The 15,693-nt window shown below is 25.0% G+C and overlaps 2 protein-coding genes across 5 annotated transcripts; one reads left to right on the top strand and one right to left on the bottom strand.

Moving 5' to 3' along the window:
- Nucleotides 1-2,324: 2,324 nt before the first annotated feature.
- On the bottom strand, nucleotides 2,325-9,398 carry LOC100741602 (transitional endoplasmic reticulum ATPase TER94). Its single transcript, XM_012393260.3, has 13 exons — nucleotides 9,243-9,398; nucleotides 7,657-8,013; nucleotides 5,866-6,058; nucleotides 5,558-5,792; nucleotides 5,353-5,486; nucleotides 5,033-5,281; nucleotides 4,794-4,958; nucleotides 3,922-4,044; nucleotides 3,594-3,806; nucleotides 3,221-3,529; nucleotides 2,960-3,121; nucleotides 2,688-2,842; nucleotides 2,325-2,566 (listed from the first exon to the last, which is right to left on the bottom strand). The coding sequence occupies exons 1-13, from the start codon at nucleotides 9,257-9,259 to the stop codon at nucleotides 2,476-2,478; spliced, it is 2,403 nt and encodes an 800-aa protein (XP_012248683.1). The 5' UTR covers nucleotides 9,260-9,398; the 3' UTR covers nucleotides 2,325-2,475.
- Nucleotides 9,399-9,871: 473 nt separating this feature from the next.
- Nucleotides 9,872-11,748, top strand: LOC100742121 (leptin receptor overlapping transcript-like 1). 4 transcript variants are annotated; one of them, XM_012393261.3, is made up of 5 exons: nucleotides 9,872-10,003; nucleotides 10,790-10,864; nucleotides 10,992-11,190; nucleotides 11,316-11,469; nucleotides 11,546-11,748. In XM_012393261.3, exons 2-4 carry the CDS (start codon nucleotides 10,824-10,826, stop codon nucleotides 11,427-11,429), a joined length of 354 nt encoding a protein of 117 aa, XP_012248684.1. In that variant the 5' UTR covers nucleotides 9,872-10,003; nucleotides 10,790-10,823; the 3' UTR covers nucleotides 11,430-11,469; nucleotides 11,546-11,748. The 4 variants fall into 4 exon arrangements, with proteins under 4 accessions (XP_012248684.1, XP_033180308.1, XP_024227779.1 ...); XM_024372011.2 differs by having other exon boundaries at nucleotides 9,893-10,167; XM_012393262.3 differs by lacking the exon at nucleotides 9,872-10,003 and adding an exon at nucleotides 10,580-10,720.
- The last annotated feature ends 3,945 nt before the right edge of the window (nucleotides 11,749-15,693 follow it).

Below are 15,693 nucleotides of genomic sequence, written 5' to 3'. Positions count from 1 at the left end.
TTATCTTCTTTTCAATTATCGTACTTTATTCAGTGTACAATAATGCAATTGTTATATATTTAGTATGTTTTCAATAGTCTCGTTTATCAAAAAATTGAATGGATTCCATTATTTTTCATGTTTTTCTTAAAGTAAAATATCTAATTGAAAATATTTTATCAGTTTATTTAAATATTGATTATGTGGTTTGTAATTTTTCTATATATAGTATCAATCAATTTTTAAATTTATTATAACCTTATATGTATTATGCAAAATGAAAGATTGTGGCATTTCTGAAGGTATATTATAAATTCCAAGTAGTTTTCCTATATTGTGTTAGTTTTATGACGTTTTTTTTGTTATATTATCAATTCCACTTATATATTTCCGCACTTTGCTTGCTCTCTTTATATTTATTCTAAACTTGATATTTGTCTTTACTTTTAAATGTTTAAAATAATAGAATAAAGCAAAATTCAGGATGTTATATTTACATATTTGTAATTAAAAATTTTTATATGATACAGATCTTGTGTTGTCTGTTATCCTTGTTATTTCATTTATTTTCAGTATGAACTGTTTTAATTCGTTTGATACATTCACATTTCAAGTCTAAAATAATATTATATACTGTTTCTATGACTTTACATGTTTGTTTATAATTTTGAAAATACATAAGCAATAAAATTTTGTTCTCATTTTATAATATATGCTTTAATTTAAGGACGCAGACAACATCGTTATTTAAAACAGTAATATTATTTTAAAAAATATGATCTATGATCTATGTAATTATTACTTCGAATACTGTAGACCCATAATGTCTTTCGGTGCTTTTGTATGAACGTAATGTCTTGTTTAGTAAATAATTTAACTTTTATAAAAATAAGTAATGTTAAAAACAAGTGTACATACGCATATATAATAAATTTTTAAGTACTGACATTACATATAAAACTTCTTACGAATATATGTAATTATAATGATGCATTGCTTTTAATTATGAAAACATTCAATCTTCCTAAATTTTGTGCGTTATAAAACAATTATATTATTGAACATAATAATAAACTTTTATACAATAAACTATTATTCTATTATAATATTCTTTATTCATTTTACATAATATATTTAATGCAACTTTAATGCTTTGTAAAGATGTATTGTAATGATTCCATTAGAAATATTAAGAGGTTGGGAAATTTTATAACAATAATATATAGATATACTTTTAGAGAATGAAAATAAAAAATGTTAAATGAAATAAAAAAGGTATGTAAAGCGTGAATTAATCTAACTTGCAAATATCTAATGTAATGCAAGATATAATAATATACTATTTAAAAAGTGATTTAATTTTTGCTTTTTCTTCTTTTCAATGTGCATACAAATATTTTAATAAATATTCATAAAAAATGTGTACCCACAAATTTAAGTTAATTAGAGTTTAAAATGTAGTATTTTGTAATAACTTGTGATAAAATTTGTAAGTGCTGCATAAATAAATAATAAATAATTTGAACTATCAATAGTTTCAGAATTATATACGTAAAAATAAATAATATACTTGCAAATACGTAATGTAAAGGTAAGTAATGTATATCAGAAAATTTTAATTGCTTAATTAAAGAACTTCAACTTTTATAAAGTTATGAGAACTATGATAAAAATGAATGAATATATATATATATATGAATATGTGAATAATGAAGTTAACACTTTATTCTAAAATGAAAGGTTTTAAGAGATTCTTTGGTAATTTGTAAATAAATTTACTACTACAAGCAGACTGTAAATTCACCAATACACATCACCAGTTCCAACAATTTCACTGACATTGCTTAAACTCTCACATTACTGTAATCTCAGAGTGTGAACAATGAAATGTAATTAAATACAGCGACAACGTAGCAAAAGAGTCTATCTCTAAGTCAAGTTGAAAAAATATATAACACTGTTATAGAATCAGAATTATGTTTTTATGTGAATAACCCAAATATAAAATTACATAGAAAAACTTATGAACAACGGAAAATTCGTATATTTCTATGCAATATATATACAAAATAACGTATGAGATTAGGGTAGTTTATATACGTATAAAGTAATAATCAACGAATTACATTTCTATATATAATATGTATATATCTATACATATAAAATGAAATTAAATTTATATTATCTTAGTAGTACAATATAATTTTCGCAATTTTATATTTTTTCTTGTGTAATTTGAATATAAAAAAATGTTCTTTTATTACACTTATATCGTTAGTTTAGCTTAATTAAAATTTACCCTAATTACATACGTAAAATTGCATATACTAACACAGAATAATTGGTATTGAATTAGATTCATGTATTTTTGTATTATCAATTTCTTAGAATTACTTTTCTGTAAAATTTGTGTTTATAAACACAAAGTATTTTCTGCAGAATAGACAGGCCCTTTTGTCGCATGCTCACTGTAATGAGGTACACAGACATGAAGACTTAGCTGTAAAGATCATCATCTCCATCATCTTGGAAGGTTTGATCACCCTGTGTTGTATCTTGAGTACCGCTTGCTCCGCTTTGCGGAAATCTACAAAGATTTAAAATTTACAATCTAACATATTAGATAGAATATGTAATTACAGGCATACGCTTTGTCATTATTTTCATACATTAATTTAAAAAATATTTGAACGATTTATGTATTTTACCTAAAATTACTTCCAAATCCACGAGACTGTTGAAGCGTCTGCGCAAACATTTCATATTTTCTAATATCGTTATCAGATACAGAACGTCGTGCAAATCTCATTGCTTCTTCGAAATGAGCTCTAGTTATCTCTGGTACAGGATCATCTTCATCCATCTATAATATCATATATAAAATTATCAATAACAAGTATGAAACTGATTAAAAGGTATAATAATATATAATATAATAATATAAATTATATATGTAACATTAAAACATTTAGATACTCACGTCCATAGATGCTGATGGATTACTAGCACGTTCTTTTTCTCTTCGAATCTCAGTTTCAATGCTTTGTCTAATAGCAAGTTTGCATGCACGCTGACAAATTTCTGTTATATCAGCACCCGAAAAACCATGTGTTACTTTAGCTATGTAGCTCAAATCTACATCCTATAACACAAATATTAATGATATGATTAGGCAACTAGGACGCATTGAAGCAAAATGTAGAATATTACTAAAGATACAAATGTATTTAATTTTCTCTACCTTCGCTACAGGTGATTTTCGAAGGTTAGCTCTAAAAATCGCTTCTCGAGACTTTTCATCTGGTAATGGTATATAAATCAGCTGATCTAATCTGCCAGGTCGTAGAATAGCGGGATCAATAATATCAGGACGATTAGTAGCTCCTATGATAAATACATTTTTCTTTGCGCCCATACCATCCATTTCTGTCAAAATTTGGTTTATCACGCGGTCTGCTGCTCCACCAGCATCCCCCAGTGTACCACCACGAGATTTGGCGATAGAATCGAGTTCATCAAAGAATAATACACAAGGAGCTGCGGCTCTTGCCTATAAATATGATTATAATAAATAAAATAATTGTGTTTTATGTTCTTGAATTTAAATTACTTACTTTATCAAAAACATCTCTGACATTCGCCTCAGATTCACCAAACCACATTGTTAATAATTCTGGACCCTTTACAGAAATAAAATTTGCTTGACATTCATTAGCTATTGCTTTAGCCAGTAATGTTTTACCACAACCAGGGGGTCCATAAAATAATACACCTCTGGATGGTTGCATACCAAATTTTAAGAATTTATCTGGATGTTCAACTGGATACTAAACAACAAAGGAAACATACTTTAATCTCATAATTTTATTGTATAGCTATAATATTTATTTAGTATTTAGTCTAGTTTATTATTTATAGTAGTTTACTTAGCAATTTTCTTACCTGTACCAACTCCTGTAATTCCATTTTAACATTTTGTAAACCTCCAATATCATCCCATGTCACAGTTGGAACTTCTACAATAGTTTCTCGCAAAGCGCTTGGACTACTCTTAGTCATAGCATACTAAAGTAAAAATATAAAATTATTTATAATATTGTAAATTATAACATTGTCTATTTTGTACAATACATTTATAAATTTAATTTAATTTCTCAGACACGACAATATTTACAGTATTTATGAATGTATTTCAATTTCAATGTCATTACAGTGCAGTCGTCACTATTTGAATATCACTATTAATTTCAAATTAATTTTCGAAAACTTAACAATATTATAGTTGCTAAGACTAAACTAATCATTGAAATAAGAAAACGAATTTGGATAGCTTTATTGTTAAGATCAAATAAACAGAAGAACTTTTCAAAACTAACGACTAAACTGCAGATCTTTATACATTTATGGGAAATTCAAAAATGTAAGAATACACATATCTTGTATAACGTACAAAAATAAATAAAATATCTAAAGTATAATATTTTGCACAATATTTAGTAGATAAAACAATCTTCTATTTAGGTTCAATTTTTTAAATTACGTCTATGAAAATATAAATGTGCATAAATATCTACAATTTACTGATAACTATGTAGCAATAACAGGAAGTCTGGAAAAAACATATGACTGGAGAAATAGTTCAGCAAGATCCCTTTTGCATATCCTTATGGTTATAAATAAAACTAATAATAATACATAGAAAATAAGAAGATTTATAGCAAATTTCAGAGTAAATTCATAGTAAACATACTGATATACGTATAGTCAATCGTATACTGATTGGATCGAAAAAGTTTAATGCATGAGGTAATTACCTTGAAATTATCCATAGTGACAGCAAGAGAAGATAAAACTTCAGCATCTATATGTTCTTCTTCCAAGTCAATGAGATCCATTTTCTCACGGATTTGTTGTAATGCTGCCTCAGAGCATAACGAAGCCAAATCAGCTCCTACATGCCCATGTGTTTCCGCTGCAATCTAAACGATTGCATTAATTCAGTAAATACTATTAAAATAAACAATTTAATAACTTCAAACTTAATTATATAAACCTCTTCTAATTCAACATCATCTGCAAGTTTCATGTTTTTCGTATGAATTCGTAAAATTTCTAAACGACCAGTAGCATCAGGTATTCCAATATCAATTTCTTTATCAAAACGACCAAAACGCCGCAATGCAGGATCAATGCTGTTAGGTCGATTAGTAGCAGCCATTACAATAACATGGGAACTTTGTTTCATGCCATCCATTAAAGTCAACAACTGAGACACTATACGTCTTTCTACTTCTCCATGAGTCTAGATGGAAAATAACATATAAATCATACATTCAATTTGTAAGTGTATAAAATAAGATAAATAATAAAAACCTTTTCCCTTTTTGGAGCAATGGCATCAAGTTCATCAATGAAAATTATAGCTGGTGAATTTTTTTCAGCCTCTTCAAATGCTTTTCTTAAATTACTTTCTGACTCTCCCGCAAGTTTACTCATAATCTCAGGACCTTTCAACATATCAAATTGAGTAACATTCTAAAATAAAAAAATATTATACTATATTTAAAGATTAACATACCATTGATAAGAAAGAAAAATGCTCCTGTTTCATTTGCAACAGCTCGAGCAATAAGGGTCTTTCCTGTGCCTGGCGGGCCATATAAAAGAATACCACGAGGTGGTTTAACGCCAATAACTTTAAACAAAGATGGATGCCTTAAAGGTAATTCTACCATTTCTTTAATTTGAGCTAATTGTTTGCGAACACCACCAATATCATCGTAACCTACAGCATTTAAAGCCTCTTCTTCCTCCTACAATGTTTTTACATATTTATATTACGATATAAAGAAATAAATACTTGTTGAAAGATTATACTGAACTGACCTCCCTCTTAATAGCATCACCTTCACAATGAATAATTGTATCAGGAGCTACAATACAAAATGGCCCAGGATCTGTTTCTACTACTTTAAATTCTACAACACGCATACCACCACGTACAATAAAATTATCATCTTTATGAACAGGACGATAAGCTTCTAAGAAGTATGGTTTTAAATATACTTCAAATAAGTTTCTATAACAAAAAAGTAAGTTACTTTATAATTAAACTTTATGTATATCTAAAAAGAAGTAATGATTAATTAAAATATAATATTAAATTACCAATAATGTGAATTTCCTTTTTACTTTTTTATGTACACAGAACACATTACACTCTATTTACACATCTATTAGAAAGTCTAAATATAAATATATTTTTTAACCCCTTCAAGTACATGTATATATATATATATATATATATATATATATATATATATATATATATATATATATATATATATATATATATATATATATATATATATATATATATATATATATATATATATATATATATATATATATATATATATATATATATATATATATATATATATATATATATATATATATATATATATATATATATATATATATATATATATATATATATATATATATATATATATATATATATATATATATATATATATATATATATATATATATATATATATATATATATATATATATATATATATATATATATATATATATATATATATATATATATATATATATATATATATATATATATATATATATATATATATATATATATATATATATATATATATATATATATATGGTCTTTAGAACATAAGGTAATTTGTATTGATATTTACATTATACATTAAAACAGGGTGTTTGCATACATATATAATTAATATTGTTTTGTATTAATTAAAATCATTTTACTTTATTTACAAATGCTCCCAGTTTTAAAGTTGTTATTGTGTAAGGGAATTACCTAAATATATCAACCACCTTTGTTATGTGTTCTGTGTTATACTTGATTTATATGAATTTGAAATAACAATACATTTTTGACAAAAAATATTAACATAATAAGTATTAAATATGAAGTATTTAACGAACTGAAAGCATAAATATATAAAAGGTTGGTAATGATATGATTACATTATATATTGGTATAGACAACTATCTTAATATTGCATATTGTAATGGTGTACCTTCTATAAACTGAACATTATATTATATTTTTTATATCACATATTTTCAAACATATCTGTTGTAATAAATATATATTAAATATATACTTTTTATCATAATATTAAATTTTTAACTATATTAAAAACTAATTTTTTAAATTAATTGAGGAAAATAAGTGAAAATAAGTAGCCATATTTTGCCTAACTTTAATATAATTTTACTTCGATTTATAAAATTTATTGTTTTGATTAGCATGCAATGCCAAAATACTAGAATATATGCACCTCTACTTTCAGGTTAAACTAAAAAAAGTATTGATTTCGTTTCATTTGTTACTTTATATATAATTATTTTATGTATCTTAAATATTAGTTGGAAAGATGTAAAATATACCTAATGTTATTTTGACTAGAGCAATTATTACATTAGGTATATTTTGTATCTTTATATATGTAAAACAAAAAGACAATAATAACGAGTAAATAATAAAATAAGTTTGAATATCAAAATTACATGTCATTTAAAATTAATTCATTATTTAAAAATATGATATAGTTAAAATTAAAATTAAAATATGAAAAATATATTTTTCATTTTTGTAAAAAAGCTATTGATTACCCTGTAAGACCAGTTACTGTATCATCCATTGGTAGTACATGAATGCGTTTTCCATATTTAACTTCTGGACATGCTTGTACAGAAACAACATCACTTAAACGTACACGCAAATTATTTCTTATAACACGGTTCATGCGAATTTTTTCATCAGGGCATGTATCGTCAGAAAGAACAATGCACACAGTTTCTTTGCGTCTTTTTCCTTTCAACAATACTGTATCTCCTCGGAAAAGTTGCAATTCATCCATTTTTGCTTGAGAAAGAGCTACTACAGAATTGTCATCTGCAATAGCTTCATCCACTAATAATCTATTTGGTTTGTCCTTCTTTCGAAGAATTGCTGTCGCCAAATCTTCACTGTTATAACACAAGGCATTTGATTAATTTCAACAAAGAGATATGAATCATTAAATAAAATATATATAATGCTGATAAATAAAAAATAATTTTAATTTATGACTAAACTATTTTAGTTTTTATCTACCAATTTAATCTATTAAAGTTAATGTCTTTATGTCATTTATATAATGCCTATATAACCATTTAAGTTGTACTATAAACATAATAATCTTAATGTCTCATTTATTTTTGTTACTAACAAGCATAACTTTCTTAACACATAATATGTTTCCTTATGATATATATTTTATTTATTACTATTTTATGATAACATATAATATATATGATATATATATATATTTATATATTACATATTTAATGAATTATCATTATATATGAATAATTAAGAAATTAATTTCGACATTATAATCTATTTACATTAAACTATGTATTTTTATCATAAATATATAAATACATATGCATTATGATTAATATTGTTATACTTCAAAAATACTTTTGTACTCTATAAAATTTAATAATAATAATTTAACACGTTTTTCCCTTAATTTTAATTTCTGATAAAAAATATAGGCGTCTTCAAACTTTTGTTTTTATACATAGAATAAATAATAGACATTTTACATATACAAGATATTCGTTAAACCTATAAAAAATAATTTGTAAAATTTTTCATTTATAGTATGAATAAGATCGTATATGATAATCAAATAAAATGTAATTAAAAAATTAATGTATTTAGTTTTTAAAACTGAACATATGATGTTTACGCAGTTTTGTGTTATACTTATCTCTTGAAACTAAATAGAAGAAAAATTATATAGCTTTTATTTTTACTAAGAATTCTTTATAAGATCAAAAAATATCATAGTAAGAAATAAATATCAGTATCAGCAAAATTCCTTTGTCATGTTCGGTATAGTATTCGGCCATGAACAGTCGGCACACAAAAATGATAAGCGCGATTTTTGTCATTACAGGTTGTTGCCATAAGAAAAATTGCAGTTTATACTGAATGATTAATTTTTATAGAAGAAAATTTAATAGATATCATTTATTTTCATAAGAATCTATAAAAAGACGCGTTGCGTCGACATGATGACAACGTAAAATTGAAAGCATGGATACAATTTATTTGTATACTTTATGTTTGAACATTGAAGTATTAAAATTATATCATTACAAATATTATTTTATTAAAGAGTTTTTTTTTTGTTAAAGTGTCTTACCTTTTTGGTTCGCCCATTATTCTGTTGATTTCAACGCAAAAGAAAATGCACACGTAATGAGGAGAACTTGATATCGCACACGTACAAGTCAGCTACACCTATAGCCGATCCAATGAACATTCTCATTTGAACTTTCATGGCTTGCATTGGACTCCCCTATTGTTGAATCAAAAGCTGAAGGCAAATTTACAATAGACAAATAGATTTGCCATTTTAAAATATCTTATTGGCTACGGAGTCTTTAAACTATCGTTACTTATTGTAATTTTCAGTTCTTAATTTTGATTATTTAATTAATTATATTTTACTACAGACATTCTAAGAAATTTTAATATACATTACTATCCAATTTCAGATACACAAAATATATATTAGTATAAACAAATTATTGAGCACTGTTACTTTCGTCAATTTAATACGCAAAATTTTGTACTTTATAGCATCCTATAAATATTTTTCATTTTTTTTCTAAATTTCTGAATATATAAGTATTACTAGATATTTATTAACTCAAGATATAGTTTGAAGTACTAAATGGATTGTAATATTTGTAATAAATGTAGATATTCGTAAAAAAAGACTTCTCTTTCTTTTTTAAATTTACACTGTATTCATTAGATAATCTACTAGCATGTGTCTAGTTTTAAAAGTATGTTAGGCTTTAGATGGCTTACGTCACGACATTCTCAAAGTGAAAATACGATAAATATAAGTACATACTTCTAACTTGTCAAATCGGTCTATAATGGCTGGAATTAAAGGTTATTCGGCATATATATTTAATTGCATAAATACATAAGCTTTTATCATAAAATTAAAAAATATGATATTGCCGATGGAAGTTTAATGAAAAAGCTGAATTAAAAATGATACGTCTAAACATAACCTTACTACTGTTATTGTCATTGCTGTCAAATTTTTATATGTAACTAACGCATGTTTATTAATTTATTTTATAAACATATATATACATACTATTTTATTTTTATATAATACAAGTTTACTGTATTTCATTTTACTAACTATATTTTCTTATTATAATCATTTTTAAATATTCTAAACATTTTTGTGTGGTCAGATTTATTAATTAATATTTGTTTTGTATGTTAAACATTTATGAAACAGATGTAAGTCTTTTAAATGTTTACATACAAATTTTTAGAGGTATAAAATGTATTATTTCAAATTATAAATTATATTCATAAAATGAAGAAACCAAAAAGATTCATTAGTATAAATTATATAGGTTCTTTTGTTTTTCACATTTTATGTTTATATGTATATCTTGCATGAATTATTTTATAATTAGATCATTAATCATATTATTTCAAATCATAAAATATGATATAGTTTTTCATTGGACAAATTTGACAACTATGATAACTTATAAAAGTTACATATCTTTTTTATGTATAATAATTTATATAAATTTCCCTTGGTTTGTTCCATGCTAATAATGGCCTTCACTATTAAACAGCGTAAGTATTTTAAAATATAATTTATACAAAATTTTTTAAGATGATTTATAACCAAAAATCCTTTTATAGATTAGTACTTTTGGCATTTGGTGGCTCTATTGGTATGACATTCGTTATACTAGGTTGTGCTTTACCTGTATATAAGTAAGTATTACTATTAATATATAATTATTTATTTTGTATTTAATGCTATTTATATAGTGCTTTAACACTACAAATATAAATTACAATATCAAAATATGTATTAGATTTTATAATATATTGTTTTCAGAGTATGGTGGCCACTTTTTGTCATACTATTTTACATATTAGCACCAATTCCAACTATAATTGCACGTCGTTATACAAATGATTTTGACAATAATCCTAATCCATGTTTGGAGTTAGCAGTATTCATTACTACAGGTTTCGTTGTATCATCATTTGCTCTTCCTATTGTCTTAGCTCGGTCTCCAATCGATGAACCAGTGGTATAGTCATATATACATATTTTTTAATCTGATTATTGTACTATTGTATTATATTATTATTATATTAGATTAGATAAAACAATTCACTGATATAAGTGATGTATATTTCCATTATGCATTTTCAGATACAATGGGGCGCTTGTTACTTGACTTTATCAGGTAATATTATTATATATCTAACTCTAGTCGGACTTTTTGCAACCTTTGATCAGGATGGTGTTGGATATAACACATGTTGAAATGGTGTACTTCATTGTACTTATTTATTAATTTTACATGGTAATATTTTGATTTATAATGTATTACTTTTGGTACATTTTTTACACTTTGTAACATATAATTTGAATACTTTTAGGTTTTTGCAAGATAAAAAGAAGAATGCAAATCATATATTGCACTGACTGGCAGTCATGTGTTGATTCTAAGTCATTGCAACATTTATAGTATATTACTTACATGATACATACATACATATATATATATATATATATATAGATATATATATATAGATATTAATACTATAACAAAGAGTATTACAATAACCAATACTAAAGTTAATGATTTATTTTGATATTTTTATGCAGTAAAACCAACCAAAATTTTAGATTTTAAAAAATAAAAATTTTTATAAATCTCTTTGGATAAAATTAAAAAACACAACTATGCTAAAACATGTAAAATTTAATATTTATATTTATTGAGTTTAAGTTCTTGAAAGCAATATTAATAAACAATTTTTTACATTACTTCATACTTCCTGTTATTTTTATTAATTAACAATTATAAATTAAGAATTTAAAAATAATCCAAGTATTATGCAATGTTTTGCAAATATTTTGTATATAATTGATACAGTAGATCTTATATAAGAATATATATAATTTTCGTAATTAATATTTAGAAAACTGCTAGAAAAAATATTATGTTAGGGGAAAATACTAATGACAATAATCACTTACTACTGTAAGTATTTACTACTGTACTAAGTATTTATTACTGTAGAGTTTAAAATGACAGAGAATGTACATATTTTATTAACATACATTGAATGCTTCAATTGACTAGTAATTATTAAGTAATATATAATACATTAATTTTTAGTGTTACATATAATAAATGTCTACATCAAATTTAATTAAATTTCTTTCTGATTATTTTAACTTTTATAAAAATATTTTTAAGCATTTAAGGTATATGGAAATAAAAGATATATAACAAAATATACAATATAATACAAAGCAAAAGACAAGCATTCATGTATATATTTTACAGAAAAAAGATACTCAAATCTCCAAAAATACACTGTTGTAAAACTATACTACTATGAAAAATTAAGAAATGAATTTGTAATCATTTTGATTACATTGATAGCTAATAATCAACAAAGTAACTACTAAAAGATATAAGCATATAGTACAATACGAATTTTTTATTCAAAATTTCTATTCATCCTATTTATGTAATTATTCTGAAAAATTAATATTCTTTTGTGGGATAAAAGTATGGGTACAAAATATAAAAGAACGAATGGATACAATTGAAGACAAGAAATGATACACAAAAACATTTGAAACTTCAATCAGAAATTTTTTATCTTATTATATAAAATATTATTGTTGATTATGGTAATGTATTAAAACTTCTGCATGCGATTTAATGAAATCAGGCTGTGTTTTAGTCCAAATTTCCAAACTACGGAACATGCGATCGATTTCTTCCTTTGTTGTAATAGTTGATTCTTCTTCCTCACATTTTACAACTGACTCCAATATTTTGTCAGAAACAACATTTTCTTCGAAGTCTTGGGTTTCTTCGAAGTCTTGGGTTTCTTCGAGGAATTCGACTTCTTCTTTGATAATAATTTGAGTATTTTGCTTACCTAAAAGTCTCCTCCAAGAATGTACAATGTCGGTCACTATTATTTCGTCCCATGTTTCACTAATTAAATCAATGCATTCTTTTATATCGTAATCGGTATAGAACTTCTTTACTTCAATATCATGTTGACGTATTTGACGATAATGCAATTTCACCCGAAATAATTTTTTAAAATTTGCAATTATACCCTCATCCATTATTTGAATGGTCGAAGGTGTATTAGATGGAAAAATTATTATTTTGAAATGAGAATCTTGGTGTTCTTTTTTAAGAGATATATCACATTTAAAATTTTCAACGAATAACAACACTTTCTCTATACAATGTTCCTGCTGTTGACGCTGCTTTACATTGGGTTTAAAATGATTGGCATACCAATCAGTGAAAATTGTTTCGTCAATAAAATTACTATTTTGACTTCTATATACTATAGGTAACATATGTCTACTATGCTTTAAAGATTGTGGAATCATATATTTAGTAACAAACAATGGCGGTAATTTGTGCGTTCCTGTAGCATTGACACAAAATGCTATTATGATGTGATCTTTTTTTATTTTTTCATTTTGCGACGATTCTTCTTCATTCGACGAGACTTCTTGTGGGAGAATTCTCCACATTAAGGTTGTTTCATATATATTATATATATTTTCTCTATTGATATTTTCCTCATTTAATATTTTTGTTAATGTTTCTGTTGTCAATTCTGCTATCTCATTTGCTTTTCCTTGGCAACCGAAACCGCTTATATTGTATCTTTTTTTAAAACGCCACAGCCAACCTCGACTAGCCATAAAAGGTGTCGAACATCCAAATTGTTCATGCAATTCCATCGCTTTGGTTTGCAGCATGCTGTCGTGAAGGATATCTCCTTTCATTTGTCGTTCTAAAATCCATTCAAGTAATCGAACATTTGTATCTTCGTGTAAAGATGCACGAGTTCTTTTCATAACCAAACGTCTTGGATTTTTTGAAATTTTTCGAAGTGATAAGATATTCTTTTTATATCGTTCTATAGTCCTTTTGTGAAGACCATACTGCGCAGCAAGTTTACCAATTGTGACACCTTCTTCTAATTTCCGAATAATTTCTAAACGTGTTGCGACTGTAGTTTCTTCTTTTCGCATAGAAGTCGATGCTTTTTCAACGATTGGTTTGATTAACTCTTTATCATCTGTTTTGTGCTTATGAAACCCTTCATCTATTAATTTATCGTTAGATAATAATTTTCCTTTAAGTGGCGATGACATAATTACAAAATTGGTACCCTTTATTTATTATGAGATACGTTTTCTATCGATATAATATATGTAATCAGATTTAACAGAGATTCAAAATTATGACTCATTCATGCATAATTGTTGTACAATATATAAATACATACATACATACATACATATATATATATATATACGTACATAAATATATATATATTATTTTTATATATATATATGTATATATATATTATATATTATTTATGTGATAGATTTTGTAATATGTACATCAATTGTAACTACAAAAAGGAAGAAAATATTATTTGTGCCCAGGCAGCAGAAGCATACAATTCTGTGTCAAGATCTTCTTTTTTAATTATATTCTGAAAGTATTATTATGTGTCAAATACTCAAAACCACGATTATAAAACTGTGTCATAAATTTGGTGGTTTAACAGTCTTAACGTTCTCATTACTTGTATAAACATAGTCTTTATTATTTAATGATATCACGAAATAGTTGATTCATATATAATTTCAGATTGTAAATTGTAAACTAATTTTGTATTGGGAGTAATATAAAGTAGAATTTAAATAACGTTTTACTTTATTTCACTCACTTTTATTGTTACACTGGTACTTCTAAAGCAAGTAGGAGGTAGATAACAGTGAGCAATTCTTGGAATACCTACTTCTATCATTGAACTGTCTGTGACAGCTAAGGGGGCACCACTTGCTATCGATTATATGTGAATAACCGTTTATTATTAGTTATGGTGGAGATATAAATTTTAATATCAAAATGTGACAATGGATTACAATAAAATTTACGTAGTAAAAAAATATGTTACATGAATTTATATGTTCTTATGATTAAAAATAGGATTATATTATAATTCTCAACATTTTAATTAAAAAAAAAAGAATATAATATAAGTGAACATATATACATATATGTATGAAAGTACGTACTTACATACATATGTATGATTTAATCATCAAAATCTAATATCTTGTTCCTGTTTAAACGGAGACTCGTGTTTATATACGTACATGTGTAAAATGAAAATGAGAGTGTATAATCCGCGACGCGATTGACGGTACTATCTTTGAGTCAATAAACGACTGTTTATTATAAATACGTATAATATTATATGAACTACAATATGCTTGTGAGGTTATGAATGCTGACGATAATCCATGTGATTATAATGAGCTACAGTTGACTTAGTTAATTGATGCTAAACACAAATATAACAGATGTGGCAACAATGATTGATGTAAACATAACCTAGTTAGTATGGCATCCCTCAAATTTACAAAATATTTGTTTGTAATAATACAAACTTTTGTACAAAAACAGTACAAAAAAATGTAAGAAGGTTTAATGTTTTACATTACTTTCTTCATA

This window comes from Bombus impatiens, unplaced genomic scaffold (assembly GCF_000188095.3).
Source record: "Bombus impatiens unplaced genomic scaffold, BIMP_2.2 scf_2242, whole genome shotgun sequence".
Taxonomy (NCBI): domain Eukaryota; kingdom Metazoa; phylum Arthropoda; class Insecta; order Hymenoptera; family Apidae; genus Bombus; species Bombus impatiens.
Note: the sequence above shows the minus strand (reverse complement) of the source record. Positions and strands in the feature narration are given on the sequence as shown.